The 17273-nt window shown below is 37.8% G+C and overlaps 1 protein-coding gene across 1 annotated transcript in view; it reads left to right on the top strand.

Annotated features, from left to right (window-relative positions):
- porb (P450 (cytochrome) oxidoreductase b) overlaps positions 1–16060 on the top strand; it is a 41749-nt gene extending 25689 nt beyond the window's left edge. The window contains exons 7-16 of the mRNA XM_084418432.1: positions 498–587; positions 824–922; positions 2772–2888; positions 6204–6322; positions 6421–6602; positions 8516–8665; positions 12660–12927; positions 14387–14532; positions 14804–14889; positions 14999–16060. Of these exons, the coding sequence (XP_084274558.1) occupies positions 498–587; positions 824–922; positions 2772–2888; positions 6204–6322; positions 6421–6602; positions 8516–8665; positions 12660–12927; positions 14387–14532; positions 14804–14889; positions 14999–15143 (1402 nt within the window). The 3' untranslated portion in view covers positions 15144–16060. The remainder of the gene's footprint in view (positions 1–497; positions 588–823; positions 923–2771; positions 2889–6203; positions 6323–6420; positions 6603–8515; positions 8666–12659; positions 12928–14386; positions 14533–14803; positions 14890–14998) is intronic.
- The last annotated feature ends 1213 nt before the right edge of the window (positions 16061–17273 follow it).

The raw sequence follows: 17273 nt of genomic DNA, 5'->3' as shown, positions 1-17273 counted from the left end.
TATTCACCAACTAAACATATCCTATTCAATGCGTTCACAGTCTCTTACACGGGCATCATTTGTAGTTGCCTTTTCACAAACTGTTTGCTCAAGCATAGCGTTTTCTCAGAGTTCACTGTGTGCACAAATAAAAATGTCACTGAACTTTTGCTGTGTAATTGTAACAATGAGCATTCAATCACACCAAACCAACAATTACTAAAAACACACACAAAAACTGATTTTGCACGGGCATTTTGCACTAGTATTTCACAATATTACTGTTTTTACTGTATTTTTTATCAAATAAATGCAGCCTTGGTTAGCAGAAGATACTTCTTTTAAAAACATTACAAATCTTACTGACCCCAAACTTTTGAACGGTAATGTGTAATGTATACATATATACATCTGGGTCCTGAAGCAAACCCATAGAACAGCAGATGTAAAAAAAAATGAAATCAAAAGTTCATAATGCAGCATAATAATGCATGTTTTTGTCATTGATTCTCTCTCAGTCTTGAGGAGGATTTCGTGTCGTGGAGAGAGCAGTTCTGGCCAGCTGTTTGTGAACACTTTGGAGTTGAAGCAACTGGTGAAGAATCCAGGTCTGAAACCTCAATGATCTTTCCATCTCTTCAGGAGCTTTTGCTCGTTTTTCCTTCTTTGTTAGCGGGTCACAGTGACCTGAGCTCAACATGCCTAATTAACAGGCCTTTTCAGACTAGAAAACACTGCTCCATAGACAAACTGAAGAATAGCTTGTCACAAAACTCTTGGCTTTGTGAAGTAACAGTTGCTGGGTTATACGTTGTCTCTCACACACACCCTCTGTCTCTCTCAGCATCCGCCAGTATGAGCTGAAGGTACACAGCGATCTGAACATGAATAAGGTCTACACTGGAGAGCTGGGACGCCTCAAGAGCTTTGAGAACCAGAAGCCGTGAGTAAAGCACTACTTTCTCATCCATCAGTCAGACGGAAGCTTTATCTTAGGCCACTCCCTCATGTTAAATATCTCTCTCACGTAACCTTGACGACAGAATACACACTCCTGCTGTGCTTAATTTGATCAGATACAGACATAATATTTGATACTTTAGAATTAAAAATGACTTTATTTGCATATAATATAGACTGTAATACAGTTTGAAAACCTTTTTTATTAAAGGACAATATTTGCCCCTTGTAATGGATTTTTTCGGGGGCATGTTTCAGGGGCATCCAAAAACCGCTGAATCGATCCATCAAAGTAAATTTGCATTCTTCAATCATGGCTGTTAAAGGTCAAATTCAATCACTTGCGTCTCAGCAGGGATGTTGTAATGAAGAGGCAGCGGCATTGAGATCCATGTGCTGTATATTTAGTATCAGCATTAACAGCAGAACAAACAGGCTGGGGTCAAACACCAGCAAAAGAGATATCCAAGGCTGAACACAAACGTAGTCAAAAGGCAGGCAGAGTTACGAGTATCCAGGCAAACAAAGCACAGTCGCAACGGGTCGATACGGCGAGAACAGTTCAGGGTCAATAACGAGGAAACAATTGAAACCGCTCAGAAATGTCAGCCAGGGCAGAACAAGACTTGGTGGTCCAAAGTCCAATGATGGAGTGGAGAGAGACTGAATAAATAGTCCAAATAATGAGCGGCAGGTGTGCAGATAATCAGTACCAGGCACGGGATCATGGGAAAGGGAGTTTAAATGGATAATGTCAATATTCGGGAGAGGGAGCGAGTAGGAGGAACCACAGAGGCTTGATTCATGACGGATGTGATTCTTCCGGATTAATCTGGAATTCCGGTTATTTCGGACAAAAATCCTGACCCACGTGATCACGCAGATCAGTAATGGAAAAAAAAGGAGGTCAGGAATATTGGATATTTGTTATAAATTGAAATTTCGATTCGTCTTATTGATTCCTTTGTAAGCATTTCAATATGATTTTTAAACCATTCACATCTGTTTTCTGACAGCAGCCTAATATTCCTGCTGCCGTCTCTATAATAACACTAACCAAACAAAAAATATAAAGAGAAAATTCAATAACTTTTCTAACTAAATTTGTAATGTATATTTTATTAATAAAAGTGCAGTGTTATTTGATTAGTTTCTGAACCCGAATGCCTGAAAATCTTTATCTTACCTGAAAAATTTCAATAGTATAGTTCAGTTGTATTTATGCTGCGATTGCTAATTTTTTATTTGCACTTTTTTTTAATTACTGAGTATTTACTTGTCTTTAATAATGCTTGAAATGTATATTAGTTAGGCTAGATGTTTTTGCTATGGTATTTTTAAACCACAGGCAAAAGGTCCTTGTGTTAGTGTATTTTACCTTTACCTTAGACTTTAAAGTAGTCTACACGTCAATCATCTGCATGGATGATTGCTCGGTACTTTGAACAATGGTCTCATTCGCTAGGGTAGGGTCTTCACGCCGGGTCTTAAAGAAATGTCCTGCTTTTTTTCACTCGTACAATCACATCTCTGCTGAGACGGTGAATACAGATGTGTAATTGCTGCAGGCCACTGTAGTGTCTGCACTTACTAATAACTAGATATGAAATATTTTGATGTTATAATATGATAATATAATATTATTAATAAGAATACTATAGATCAGGGGGAAACTAATGCACAAAAAGTGACATTTTTGACACCTCATTTTTAAATGTCTGAGGACAATTTGAGTCACTTGTGGTGCCATTTCTGCTCTGTGCCCTGTTTGATTTCTGACCCTCTAAAGTGTGATTGGTGTACTGTGTGTTACTCATTGTGTGTTCTCACAGGCCTTTCGATTCGAAGAACCCTTTCCTGGCACCAGTCACTGTGAACCGCAAGCTCAACAAGGGCGGCGAGAGACATCTGATGCACCTGGAGCTGGACATCACAGGCTCTAAAATCAGGTACTGTGTGTGATCTTGCAGTATGTCCTATTCTAAAACAGCAGGAACAGAGCTAAACCTTTATGAACCAAACAACAGTAACCATAACCCAGTGATGATGGATCATCAAGAGGTGATGATGAAGAAGTGGCATTGATCGGTGTCTGTGCAGGCAGTCCTGAGCTGATCTATTCAGATCTAATATGCAATAAAGAGGAGGAACTACAAAACAAGTCGTTTTTGGAGCTTGGTCTCAATAAAAGCCGTTTTTGAGTTCTGAAACTTACATTGTCTTCATAGCACAATCACCTCTTATGTGTCAAAAGATCAGGGAAAATTTGATTTCTCAGTTTATCACCCATTTAATACTAGTAATAATTAACTGTCCTGCATTATTGTGTGTGTATAATATAATATACATTATAATGCAGTTATTACAGAGAATAAAGGCATAGTTGCTTTTTCGTCCATTCTTCTTTGAATGACATTTTTCATCATTGAATTCTATACTCCAATGTTTCATCGCATTCATGATCAGATCGATGTATCTGTGCTGTTATTCGAATGAAATATTTCATTTGGAGATGAAATGGAGTATGAAATGGAGTATGAAATGGAGTATGCACACTTAAATACTGGAGAAAGCTGTATGTATACAGTTGCAATCTTTTTTGAATTTACATGGAATTTTGGAGTTGTTTCAGTCTGGATTTAAAGCCCTTCATAGTACAGAAACTACACTCTTAAAAGTTTTTAACGACCTCTTATTGATTACAGACTCAGGAGTAGTGTTGTCACGATACCAAAATTATTGTTTCGATACCAAGTCAAGAATTGCGATTTCGATACTTTTCGATACTTTTCCTGAAAAGGGAGAAACACTCTCAAATATCATTGCTGTGCTTTATTTTAAAACCGGGACAACATTCTAATCATATAACACACTAATAAATGAACAGCATATATATTACTCATTTGAACAAAATATGAAATATCAAAATATAAAAAATAAATTAGAGCAATGACATTCAAGGTAAAAAAATAAATAAATTTAGCAGCATTATCTCAGTTATTATAAGAAACATAAGAGTTACTGGTAATAACTTTATCTTGATTATGAACTTTGAATAAAAATATGAACAGCGATTATATTAAACAATGTTTAATATTGGTAACGTATGATAAGCGTATGATAAGCCTCATTGGTGATAGCCTATATTTGACATATGGGGAGAGAGTGTGGAAGGCCTATACTTCATGTTAAACATAAATATATAGCAGCAAAGACAACGTCGGCAGTTTTGACGGCAAAATAGGCTACAGAATATTTCGTTCTGTATTGACAGGTGCAGTATTTGAAAATCGATAATATTTTTTTAAATTACATTTATATCTGCATTTATGTCAAAACCTAGAGACTTTCAAACATCAAAATGTCATTTATTAATATGTATTCGTGTCAAAATGACATAGAAACATCTTTTCCTATTCTATTTTGCCTGGAAACGCTTACAACACGCTTGCGTGACGCGTGAAAAATAGGCGTCAGTTCTATTTCTAGCATGCGCGCGCTTTCCGCACGGCTCGGGCGCGCGTGTCACGCAGGCAGTGTGCTAGCTCTAACCTGTTAACATGGGAGCCGAAATAAAAACGGACACGCCACACAGCTGAGACGCTCACGCCACGCATCCAGTGTGTCGCCGGCCTTACAAATCTGGAACGCGGTCATTCTTAGAAGTATCGATACTAATAAATTTAGGTATCGTGACATTTTTAATTTCCGAGAATCGCGATACTTTTGAAGTATCGGTGCACCGTGCAACACTACTCAGGAGATTCTGCTATTCTAATGCTGTTAGACCTTACAGCTGCATTTGATACTATTGATCATAATATTCTGATCTCTAGGTTGGACCACTGTGTTGGTATTAAAGGTATTGCTCTAGAGTGGTTTAGGTCATATCTGTCCGATATGAAGTTTTCTGTTTGCCTTGGAGACTTTGTGTCCCCAATGGCACCTTTTCCTTGTGGAGTCCCCCAGGGGTCTATTCTTGGCCCGATGCTGTTTTCCCTGTACATCCTTCCTCTGGGGTCTATCTGTGCTGGTGTCAGCCAGGCATCTCTCTCACGCCTGCAGGTGGTGCAGAATGCTGCAGCTAGACTACTAAAAGGGGTATGTAAGCGTGACCACATATCTCCCATACTGGCTTCCCTTCACTGGCTTCCAGTACGGTTTAGGATTGATTTAAAAATTGTAGTGTTTGCTTACAAATCCCTAAATGGTCTAGCCCCGACCTACCTTTCTGACCTTATACAGCTCTGACCTATTGTATGCTCTTGGCTGTTCCTAGAGTAAGGCTGAAACATAGGGGAGATCGGGCCTTTTCAGTTGCGGCCCCTAAACTATGGAATAATTTACCATTGTCTGTGAGGCTGGCCCCAACACTATCTGCTTTTAAATCTAGTCTTAAAACACATTTATTTTCCTTGGCTTTTAGTTCAGTTTGAGAGCTGTGTGTTTTTGTCTTTTTGATGTCATTTTATTTTTGTTGTTGTTGATTCATGATTTGGGATGTATAGCACTTTGGTCAACTTCTGTTGTTTTAAATGTGCTCTAGAAATAAACTTGACTTTGACTTTGACTTAAATGAGTCCAATGGATGGAAATCAATTGTAAGGCATTCCCTCTCTTGAATAATGTGTATCATCATAATCATATAATCAATAACACACTTTGGACCAGTTTAACACTAACATCTCATTCTGTGAGCTTCTAAAAATGTAAATAAGAGCACTTTCCCCTTAATAGTCCAAATCATTAGTGATATCGTTGTTCTCAATAATGTGGGTTAATATAAAAAAATAAAAAAAAAGTGTGGTTTCATGACCCTTTAAATGTGTAACCATGAATAGGTAAGCGGGTAGTTGACTTTAAATACTTTTGTGACGTTGACATGGTGATTTAACAAATCCATCAGCTGTCCAAGTATTTATAATATATAATTATAAATGTGCTTATACTGTAAATAGATGTGATGCATTACAACGTGATAACATTTATAATGCATTATAAATCAATTATAAGTAATCAAATGCCATATAAATAAAATGTATTCACCATAAATGGACTAAATGGACCTTTGGTGTCATTTCTTTGAAAAGATAGTACAGAAAGTGCATTCTCTTGATAATCAGTGTGTAATCAGGGTAACTAGCTTTCAAAATGTTGAATACAAATGATTCTTTTGCATTTCATTTTTAAATGGAGCCTTTTTATTAATGGCAAAATGAGTTTCATTTAGTTTTAAACTGCTTACTGATTGCTCCTTTGTGTAGATATGAATCAGGAGACCATGTTGCTGTGTATCCCATCAATGACACAGCCATAGTGAACAGGATTGGTGATATCCTTGGTGTGGACCTTGACACTGTTATCTCCCTCAACAACCTTGATGGTATGGCATTAACCTTCAAAAGTTCAACTTGAACAGTTCGTTCATGTCTGTCCAGTTGTCAACATAGCTGAAATATATGTGTGTGTATTTCTTTTCAGAGGAGTCCAATAAGAAGCACCCCTTCCCCTGCCCCACTACGTACCGCACCGCCCTGACTCACTATCTGGACATCACCAATACTCCACGCACAAACGTGCTTTATGAACTGGCACAATACGCCACTGACCCCAAAGATCAGGAGAACATGCGTAAAATGGCCTCCTCCTCACCCGAGGGCAAAGTAAGCATCGCAGTCACTAGAGCCAAAGTCACACCTTCAGCTAAATCAAATAAAATGCCTTACAGTTCACCAGACAATAAACATTCCACTCGCTTGCAAGCCATACTATAAATTGCACTCAGTTTTACGTCAGTCATTTAGGAACATATTGTGGTAAAATGACAATAGTAGAGCTGTAGTGTTACCAGTAACAGTTCAGCTGTTGCAAAAGTGGTGCAAGCTTCACTAGCTATGTTTCTATCCACCTATTATTATGCACATTTTGATATTGCATAAAAACACAGCTGAATGAAAGCAGCAAATGCGGATAAATTCGAACAATTGATAACGTTTCCCGGTAAGAAGTAATGCGCATAAACTATGATGGATTTACCAAATAAATCCCTCTATGCGCAACAAAGCCTTTTGGTCCCACTTTATATTAAGTGGCTTTAACTACTATGTACTAACATTGAAATTAATAATTAGATACAATGGACTTATTGTGTACATGCATGTTTTTACATTGCACTTATATATTTTTTAAATACCTGCATGTAATTACAGCTGTAATTCATTTATTTAATTGCATTTGTAACTACACTGTTGACCCTTCCACCTTAACCCACCCTTAAACCACACCTGACCCTAACCTTACCCGTGTCACACCTCAATAGCAGCAATGTGTTTTACAATACAACATGAATACAATAAGTACATTGTACTTATTTTTTAGATGTAAGTACATAATACTTAAAGCCACTTAATATAAAGTGGGACCAGACTTTTTTGTTGAGGATGTGATTGAATAACTCATGTACACTACCGTTCAAAAGTTTGGGGTCAGTAAGATTTTTTATGTTTTTAAAAGAAGTCTCTTCTGCTCACCAAGGCTGCATTTATTTGATTAAAAATACAAACAAAAACAGTAATATTGTGAAAGATTATTCCAATTTAAAACAGCTGTTTTCTATGTGAATATACAGTGTAATTTATTCCTGTGATCAAAGCTGAATTTTCAGCATCATTACTCCAGTCTTCAGTGTCACATGATCCTTCAGAAATCACTCTAATATGATGATTTGATGCTCAAGAAACATTTATGATTATTATTGATGTTGAAAACAGTTGTGTACAATTTTTATTTCATGATGCTATGATGAATAGAAAGTTCAAAAGAACAGCATTTATCTGAAATCTAAAGCTTTTGTAACATTAAACACTACCGTTCAAAAGTTTGGGGTCACTAAGAATTTAAATTTTATTTTTGGGGCAAAGAAATAAAATAAATCAATACTTTTATTCGTCAAGCATGAGTTAAACTGATCAAAAGTTACAGTAAAGACATTTATAATGTTAGAAAATATTCTATTTTAAATAAATGCTGTTCGTTTGAACTTTCTATTCATCAAAGAATTGTGAAATAAATTTGTACACAACTGTTTTCAACATTGATAATAATAATGAATGTTTCTTGAGCATCAAATCATCATATTAGAATGATTTCTGAAGGATCATGTGACACTGAAGACTGGAGTAATGATGCTGAAAATTCAGCTTTGATCACAGGAATAAATTACAGTTTAAAATATATTAAAATAGAAAACAGTCATTTTAAATTGTCCTAATATTTCACAATTTTTTGTTGTTGTTTTTTTATCAAATAAATGCAGCCTTGGTGAGCAGAAGAGACTTCTTTTAAAAACATTACAAATCTTACTGACCCCAAACTTTTGAACGGTAGTGTATATATAATTAATGTTTAATGGCAAACATGATTAGCAGATAGGCTGTTGATTCATTAAGTGATAGATTGTAGTTTCGAAGACGCGTACTGTGTCTTGTTGGAGGCAAATGCAGGGTGGGCTAGATTGTAATTATGCTGTTGTGCAATAGCTAACAGTATTTGTGATGCTGTCGTTGTGATATTGCAGGCTTTGTACCAGAGCTGGGTGCTGGACTCAAGTAGGAATATTTTGGCTATTCTTGAGGACTTGCCATCGTTGCGCCCTCCCGTTGACCACCTGTGTGAGCTTCTGCCGCGACTGCAGGCCCGCTACTATTCCATCTCATCATCTTCCAAGGTCAGATATTTCTACTTAACGTTAAAGTCCCTGTAAAGGCAATTCTACAAACAAATTCTAAACACATTATAAGTGCTAGAAATGTATTGCTAAAACATGTTACAAAGACTGAGAACTGTGAAGTACTAAATTGTGGAGTTAGACCGTTTAACAGTTTTTCACCCTTGCTGTGAGCCGGATTTTTTGGGCGGGGCTAAAACGGGGGCTCGATGACGCACTGCGACCCCCTGAGCTTGATTGGGCCCCTACTTGATGACGCACGGAGTCACTAAGCCTATCGCTCAATCGCGAGTTACTATCAGACAGCCTACAGTTTGCTAGCTACTATGCCCACGGCTCTGGCTATGCCTTCGTCATGTAAATGCGTATTCCCTGGATGCAATCACTTAGAAAACAGATCAGTGTCCTTATTTAAATTTCCGAAAAATGATCATATCAAGAAGAGGTGGATTTATCTTGTGAAGAGCTAACGCGTTACCTTGATGGAGAGCTGATGATCACCACCACACCCGCCTCTGTAGAGATCAGGATAGTTTACTTTCGTTGGAGACAACTGGAATTCACTGATAATCCGCTGTTACTGGTGAATGGGGCTTAACCGACTATCTCCCGCTGTCCGCTTCGGCCTTCATCCTCCCGTCGCGCCGACATGCACAAGCTGTGCGCGAGTCATATTTCCCGCGAGTGGGCGTGGTTTCATCGCAGCCAGCGGACACGCCCCCAGCGTTTGAGAGCTGAGACTACTGCTCATTTTTTCGAGATTTTGATAGCTTATTTTATTTACTTGGCGGCTTTTTTAATCATTGAAATTGGGCTGGGTGGCTAATAACACATTTTTCGGTGGTATGACAAACTCAGAACACATACTTAATTTTGACTTTACAGGGACTTTAAAGATGGAATGTGTGACCTTTTGTATCTGTGTTTGCGTTAACATTTCTACAAATGGTGATATTTAACTTATGGGTTAAATTTCATTTGTTGAGCTTTGATTGCAAATGAAAACACTTCATTAAAAAAAAAAAAAAAAAATGCTCTATATAAATTGCTTTGCTCTTACTCGCAGATGAATCTGATGGTTTGAGGCATACTGGTATAAAATTCAATAAAAACTGGAAAAAATTCGGTTTTACAACTTTTGACTGGTGGGTATATTAAAGGGAACCTGTTATGCCCTTGATGTTTTTTTTTGGGCTGTACTAGAATAGGATCTCCTGCTTGAATGTTCAAACACATTATATTTATCATATTCTCCATTGTTGTGGCTCCTCTCTTCCCAGTCTGTCAGTAACGCTCTGTTTAGTTCCTCTGTTTAGCCCCTGCTTCTGAAAAGCACACTGTGTTCTGATTGGTCGGCTGGAGCAGTGTGTTGTGATTGGTCAAGAGCTTCGAGTGTGTTTGGGAAATGTCCCGCCCCTTACCATAACCACCAGTTTCAACACACTACTAACTAACTCAACCAGGCCCCGCCCCTTTATTCTGCGTATGAATTATTATAATGAGGAATATTGTGACGTGTTCGTTCCCGGAAGAAACTCAAGACTACAATGGAGGCGTTTCAGGGAGTTCAGAAACACTGACACTGATATAGAGAAGAACTCCCGCTGGAGGGACTTTGTGCTTTTAACTTTACAGAGCTTTTTCATGCTTAAAGAGCAACATTACTCACTAAAGAAAGATGAAAATGGAAAAAGGCATTTTATGATCCCTTTAAGCAGAATACCTTGCTCTAAGACTCTATGAATATCAAATTTACTACTTTTAAACATTAAATCAAGCTAGATGTTTTCTTAAATAAAAGTGAGTAGTGCTGGTCGTCTGGTCTTGTGGCTGTCAGAGAAGAAACTAAAGCTGATGCTCTCCGTATGTTTTTCCGTCATCTCCGTGAATCGTGCGCGTTCATATGTAAATTGCATAAGTGTGTTTCATCGATTAAATCGAAAGATTTGAAAAAAGCCATACATTGACCCGCCCACAGACCCTCCCCTTGAAGAAATTAGGACAGAAGTGGTTGAAAGTGGAAAAAGAGACGGATTAAAACACCAGGTTTAAACGGGAATGTGTCTCCCTCGTCCACCTGTGATCCGATCGACCAAAACGCATCTTAACACCAGGTGTAAACAGGGCCATAGGGGTTGATGTGGAGGTGGTCAGTCACAATGTGGAGGAAGTAGAAATCTCTCAAAGTCAAGAAGTTCCAGAGGATAAGAGATTACACTTTATTTGTTCAGTCAACAAAGCCGAGATGATGTCATCTGACCATCTCATTCAAAATTCTCATCCTTATACAGATTCTTGCTATGCTTCTGTTTAACCTGTTCAATCAATCAGCATGTTTTGGGGTATTTTCCAAAGGCTTAGCCCGTCCCCTTTGCTTGCCATAATTAATAATTAAATCTTCTGACTTTTTTTAATGGTGGTGTGCCACCAACTGGTCTATTCCCAACTGGAGTGTTCATCAGAGAGCTTCTCATTACCATTGTGCTGTACTGTTTGGTGACTGGTACAGGTTTGAACTGAACCAGAACTGTTTCTTATGTGTAATAAAAATATACTAAACTTGCTCTCAACAAATTTTAAAAGTACCCCTTTAAAGTAGCGATGTACAAAAATATTTTTTTTGACCAAAACACTGAAACCGAAATGAAAGTTTTCATTTAGCTGAAAACTAGCCGAAACCGAAAATACTATTTATTTAATAATCAGTTTATTGATGGAACTTATTTAATGATCAACAAACATTTAAATTGCACATAAGGCAGTGCTTTTTATGTTTCTACGTCAATTCCTTCATTTTGTTGTTGAAATATAAACATTAGTGGTTGTAATTAAAAAATACAGACATTTTCATGACAGATTCAAACATTCATTAAATAATAAAGGCATCAGCTTAAGTAAAAATATAATGAATGTTTAATAAAGTGCATATATTTAGCAAAATGCTCAACTGAGTTATTTTTTTCTCTCTAGCTAAGCACAACACCTTGTGCCTACACAATACATATCTTTAATATAAATATTATAAATACTAAAAGTCACATCCATTTTTGGTTTAATAAATGAACAAGGCCAATTTGCTTTTATTCGACTAATTAGACACTTTACCATTAAAGTGCCCCCATTATGCTTTTTCCAGATATTATCTTTGTAGGAAATCTCAGAAGTGAAGACTTGGATACTTGGTTGTATCTTCTGCAGGATTTTTTTTTTTGAGAATGAAGTTTCAAAGATCAAAGTGCACGACAAAGAAAGTTATTTTCTCCTAAAAGAAAGATTCTGAACTGCCTGAAACGAGTCGTCAGTAATTCCAGTCTCACTTCCTGTTACAAACCTACGTAAAAATGTAACAAAATTTGCATAAGGCCAGCCTATGGTCTTCATTGGCTGCCCATGAACAATTTCTGCTTTGAGCTTCAAACACTGTAGGTGTAGCTGAGGCCTGGAAGAGTTTGGTTTGTGTTGTCGACATGTCGAGAAGATGCTGTTTTTAGCGCCAGATATGGTAATGGGCATTTTGTTTTTGACACGTGCTGTAAGCGTTAGACCAATCACAACAGACTGAGCCATCTGACCATTCAGAGCAGAGCAGAGTAGACCAATCAGAGCAGAGTAGACCAATCACAACAGACTTGAGCCATCTGGCCAATCATAGCAGAGCAGAGTAGACCAATCACAACAGACTGACCAATCAAAGCAGAGCAGAGTAAACCAATCACAACAGACTGAGACATCTGACCAATCAGAGCACAGTAGACCCTCTGAAAGGAGGGGTTAAGAGAGACTGAATCTTCGAATGAACCGTTTGAGACTCTTTGAGAAATGAGGTGATGTGCAGTGTATATTAAGAGAGAAATATAGTGTTTTTTGACCTTGGATTCAGGTAAACCTCCAAAACGAAATCAGAAACCTTTAAAATACCATAATAGGGTCACTTTAAAATGAAATAACTGACTTTGTATGTTGTGTGTGTTGAAATGTTTCCTGCATGTGACAGGTTCACCCCAACAGCATCCACATCTGTGCTGTAGTGGTGGAGTATGAGACTAAGACTGGCCGTGTCAATAAAGGAGTGGCCACTAACTGGCTGAAGAACAAGATGCCCACCGACAACGGACACAAGGCTACAGTGCCCATGTACATCCGCAAATCCCAGTTCCGCCTGCCCTTCAAGGCCACAAACCCAGTCATAATGATCGGACCTGGTACTGGTATCGCACCCTTCGTTGGCTTTATTCAGGAGCGAGGCTGGCTCAAAGAACAAGGTAGGAGTCGCGCAGGTCATGGACTTCTGCTGTTATGTGCTTATTACAATCAGAAGAGGCAAGGGAGGCAGAGACATTCTCCTAAATGTATTCAAAATCAACGCAACCACTGAAGTAATCGCATTTAACTTTTGTTCTAATTGATTTGCTTACTATGTGCATAAATCAGATGCATGATATAAAACGTGTTGTTTCTATATGTTTCTGTTTTCCATATTTTTCTTTCATACACAGTAGCCCAGGTGAGTTTTAAACACTGCACGAAAGTTCACTACTAAAGTCACTGAGTTAAAGGAATAGTTCACTTAAAAATTCTGAGCATCATCGCCCTCAAGTTGTTTCAAACCTGTGTGAACACAAAAGATGTTTTGAAGAATGGCAGTACCAGACAGTTGATACGACTTGAGGGTGACTAAATGATAACAGAATTTTCATCTTTAAGTGAACTATTCCTTAAAGAGCAGTGAGTGATTTATTTTCTCGTCGTCTTTTGTTATTTGATTAACATCAATGACACAGACGGCAGCTGTTGTACGAGTTTACCTAGTGCATGGATCTAATACTGTTCCAGGTTAAAGGGATGGTTCGGAGTAAAATCAACCTAGGGTCCTTTGCACCATGACCTCGAGCCAAACACCCCCCAGAAGCCTTTTTCCCCTTGGTCGAACATTATTAAAGTTAGAGCTTATTTAGAGATATCAGCCGGATGGCTTAGTGCAGGTGCTAATGGATCCAAGGCTGTATCTCGTAAATTACCCCACTAATAATGCCCAGAATGGTACCAAACTTCTACAGTAGATCAAATAGGTTCAACATACTATAGGGTTAGGGTAGGATTGGGATTTGGTTGAGGGTTAGTTGCATGTAATTATGCATAATTTACTGTTATTACTATGGTAAGTACATGTAACATATGTAACAAGGACACTGTAAAATAAAGTGTTACCGTACTTTTTTATAGTTGTGTATCATTGGGGCCAGTGTTTGGGTATGCATTACAATATTGCATTACTTCCTTAAGAAGTAACTAGTTTTGGAAAGTAATGTGATGTTTATCTCTTTGTCAGCAGCAAAGAAATTGGTTAATAAAGTGAGATCATAATACATAAAGTATATTTGTCTAATTTAACATTTGATTATTTAACATATTCAATTTGCAGGTTTGCATAATATTCTTGAGTCTGCATATCAGTGCTTTTATTCATTTTAAGGAATCCTGAATCTGTTTGTGTGCAAGTGAGATGAGTTCACATGAGCCTGTTCACATTTAGTCTAGATCTACAGTAATCATCATGTTTACACAACATCAGATTGTGTAACTGGCGCTACTCGTAATGTGTTACCCCAACACTATTAGGATCTGCATTACTACACTAGAATCAAAAACAGTGGGAAGTTATGTGCAAATCCCTACTTTTGTAATCCTCATGCAATCAGTATCTTGATTTCCCATCTGTAGGTAAGGAAGTTGGAGAGACGGAGCTGTACTTTGGCTGTCGTCACAAGAACGAGGACTTTCTGTACCAAGGGGAGCTCGAGGAGTTTGAGAAGACTGGCGTTCTGACGGCACTCAATGTAGCTTTTTCCAGAGACCAGGCACAGAAGGTACGGTAACACACACACACACACCTCCACAGTTATTTTGGCCCACTATCAAATATGTCTCCCTAAAAAACTTTGGTAACATTATTTTTGTAATTGAGAGCCAAAATAGAACAAAGAATCCACACTTCCTCTCTGAACCCATCTTATATTTAATCAAAAACCGTAAAAGTCATGGCATTAATACATCTATGAATGAATCACAGGAAAAGGGTTTTTATAAATTGTTTAACCATTCTCTGCATTACTTACTTTATTTGTATTTTACACCCAGGTGTATGTACAACATCTCCTGAAGAACAACAGGGAGACGCTTTGGAAACTAATCCACACAGACAATGCCCACATCTACGTCTGTGGGTGCGTACATTTCAGAACTAGTCCGAAAAATCTAAAACATGCCGAGACATCATGAGACGGAGGCATCCCTGAATCTATTCTAATGTTGCCCGTGATTTCCCTCCCGCAGAGACGCCCGAAACATGGCTCGAGACGTGCAGAACGCCTTCTACGAGATCGCAGAGGAGCTGGGAGGAATGAGCCGCGCTCAAGCTGTAGATTACGTCAAGAAACTGATGACTAAAGGACGCTATTCACAGGACGTCTGGAGTTAAAGGACCCGCAACATTCCTGATTTTTACAAGGAAGAGTTTATATGTGTTTGCTATTATCATTCTGACATGTTTGTCTTAAGAGAAGAAAACTCTGACACACATTCCCTCATTCTGAAGTGAATGATGTAAAAAAAAAAAAAAAAAAAAAGGTTTATTAAAAAATATAAAAGACTGCGTAGAATCACGATTTTAACATACTAATCAAACATGTTATGCATGGAACTTTATAATCAAATACGTGGTATGGGTTGTGCATGAAGAAACTTTAACTCACTGAAAAACGGTTCTTCATGGAGAATGAGATTTTTAAACGATAATTGATGATTTTCTTGTTAATTTCTGAAATATTTTGGAAACCTTCAGAGGTCATAAACAGTGCAAACATGCAGTTGTACTGTGGAGGTGGATCACACTTATTTTTTTATAGTTCTCTAAAGCATTTCGATGTCTTTTTTTAAATATGGCTGAATTCCTGAATATGAATGTAACCATTTCAAACTGGACGACCCTCACAGATTTAATGAATCCTTTAGGTGCCAGAAATGCTCAACCCTGTTCTTTTCTCATAACGTCACTGGTAACGGCTACACTAGACGTAACAGACTTACTCATTGTATCTAAGTGTGTGTGTGTAATGCTGAGACACAGACAAGGGAACACATGCTGGTCTGAAGAACTGATTTGTCAAGCTCTTGTGCCTTATTTACTGTGTAGTTTGCATTTTCATTAGTGGACCTTGAAGACCAGTATTGCTGCTGAAAACTTTACTATTTTGGGAGATGACCGGATTCTAGAAGTAGGAGGAGTAGTTGTCTTTTGGGCAGGAGCTCATCAAGTTTTATATGCAACTCTTGTTTCCAGTACATTACAACTTTTGAGGCATTTCTTTGTAATGATTAAATCTCAATTTAACATCACCTTTGTCCTTAACCCATTTTTGTTTCCTTTCACCTGTCTGATTTGATCCTCTACATGTAAGGACAGTTTTGTTGTCTATAATCTTAGAGGTAGTTTGCCTATTACAAAGGTGAAAAGTTTCACGGCAACATTTATTTGATTGTTACCACTGTTGAGTTTCGCATGCTGAAAGTTGTGTGACACAATTAAAGTCACTTGAATGATCAAGTCACGAGGAGGCTTATATCAACTCCATTAATAGTGTGATGTTTTACCATAGAATTATGTTTTTGATAACATTACATCGTCAAATTTGGATTACTAAATAATGTAGTTTGAAGATAGATCACTTTTAAAAAAGCAACCTATTAGTTCTCTTCCTTTTAAAACACAAATAAAAATTCTTCAAACACCATTACACTGATATAATTAAGGGGGGGCTTTACAGTGCAGGATTAAAACTGAAACATTCACAGATGCACTAGAGTTAAACCTCTGTTATTTCTCAATAAGAACTTTTGTAGACGTCTGACAGAAATAAAGTCAGTCTGGTTAGTAATAAGTGAAGCTGGTAATGCTGTTTGTGGAGTTGTTTAATCCTCCTCTGCTGAGATCTTCACAGATTTAATGACTTGTATCTCCAGTTGATTTCATCTAAGGCTGTGGCTGAAGTCAGTTGTAGTTCTTGTGTTTCTGCTCGTCGAGACTTGAAAGTTAGATGAATGTGAATGTGTTCAGTTGAGTGCGCTTAGTACAGTAGAGGTGGTTTAATTAACAAGAATTAATATCACATATGATGGGAGAGCAAAAACGCAACAATGTCCTAGATCCAACCTATTTAGTGGCCGCAAAATAGTGGTTTCGCGGACACTGCATTTTTATGCAAATTAAGCACTGAAATGACTTGAAAATGAGTGTGATGTGTTCAGTTAAGTGTTCTTAGTACAGTAGAGGTGGTTTAATCAACAAGATTGAAAAAATAAATTTCAGTCACCATCCACAATCTCTGTTCTCATCATTAACGAGGGTTATGAAATGCTTAGAAAGTGGCTAGGGCCCTCAAACTCTGGGGCCCGACTCAAGGGCACTAGACGACGGAACTCGCAGAGTTTCGGGGTCCTATGACCTTCCGTCTCCTTACGGACGCACGTTACGTTTTTTTTACCCCTGTCAGTGTAGGAAATTTTTGAATGGGGCCTCATTTGTTTTAAATAATGAAAACGTGTATTAAAC

This window comes from Rutilus rutilus, assembly GCF_951802725.1.
Source record: "Rutilus rutilus genome assembly, chromosome: 9".
Taxonomy (NCBI): Eukaryota; Metazoa; Chordata; class Actinopteri; order Cypriniformes; family Leuciscidae; genus Rutilus; species Rutilus rutilus.
This window is presented reverse-complemented; position numbering and strand designations above follow the sequence as displayed.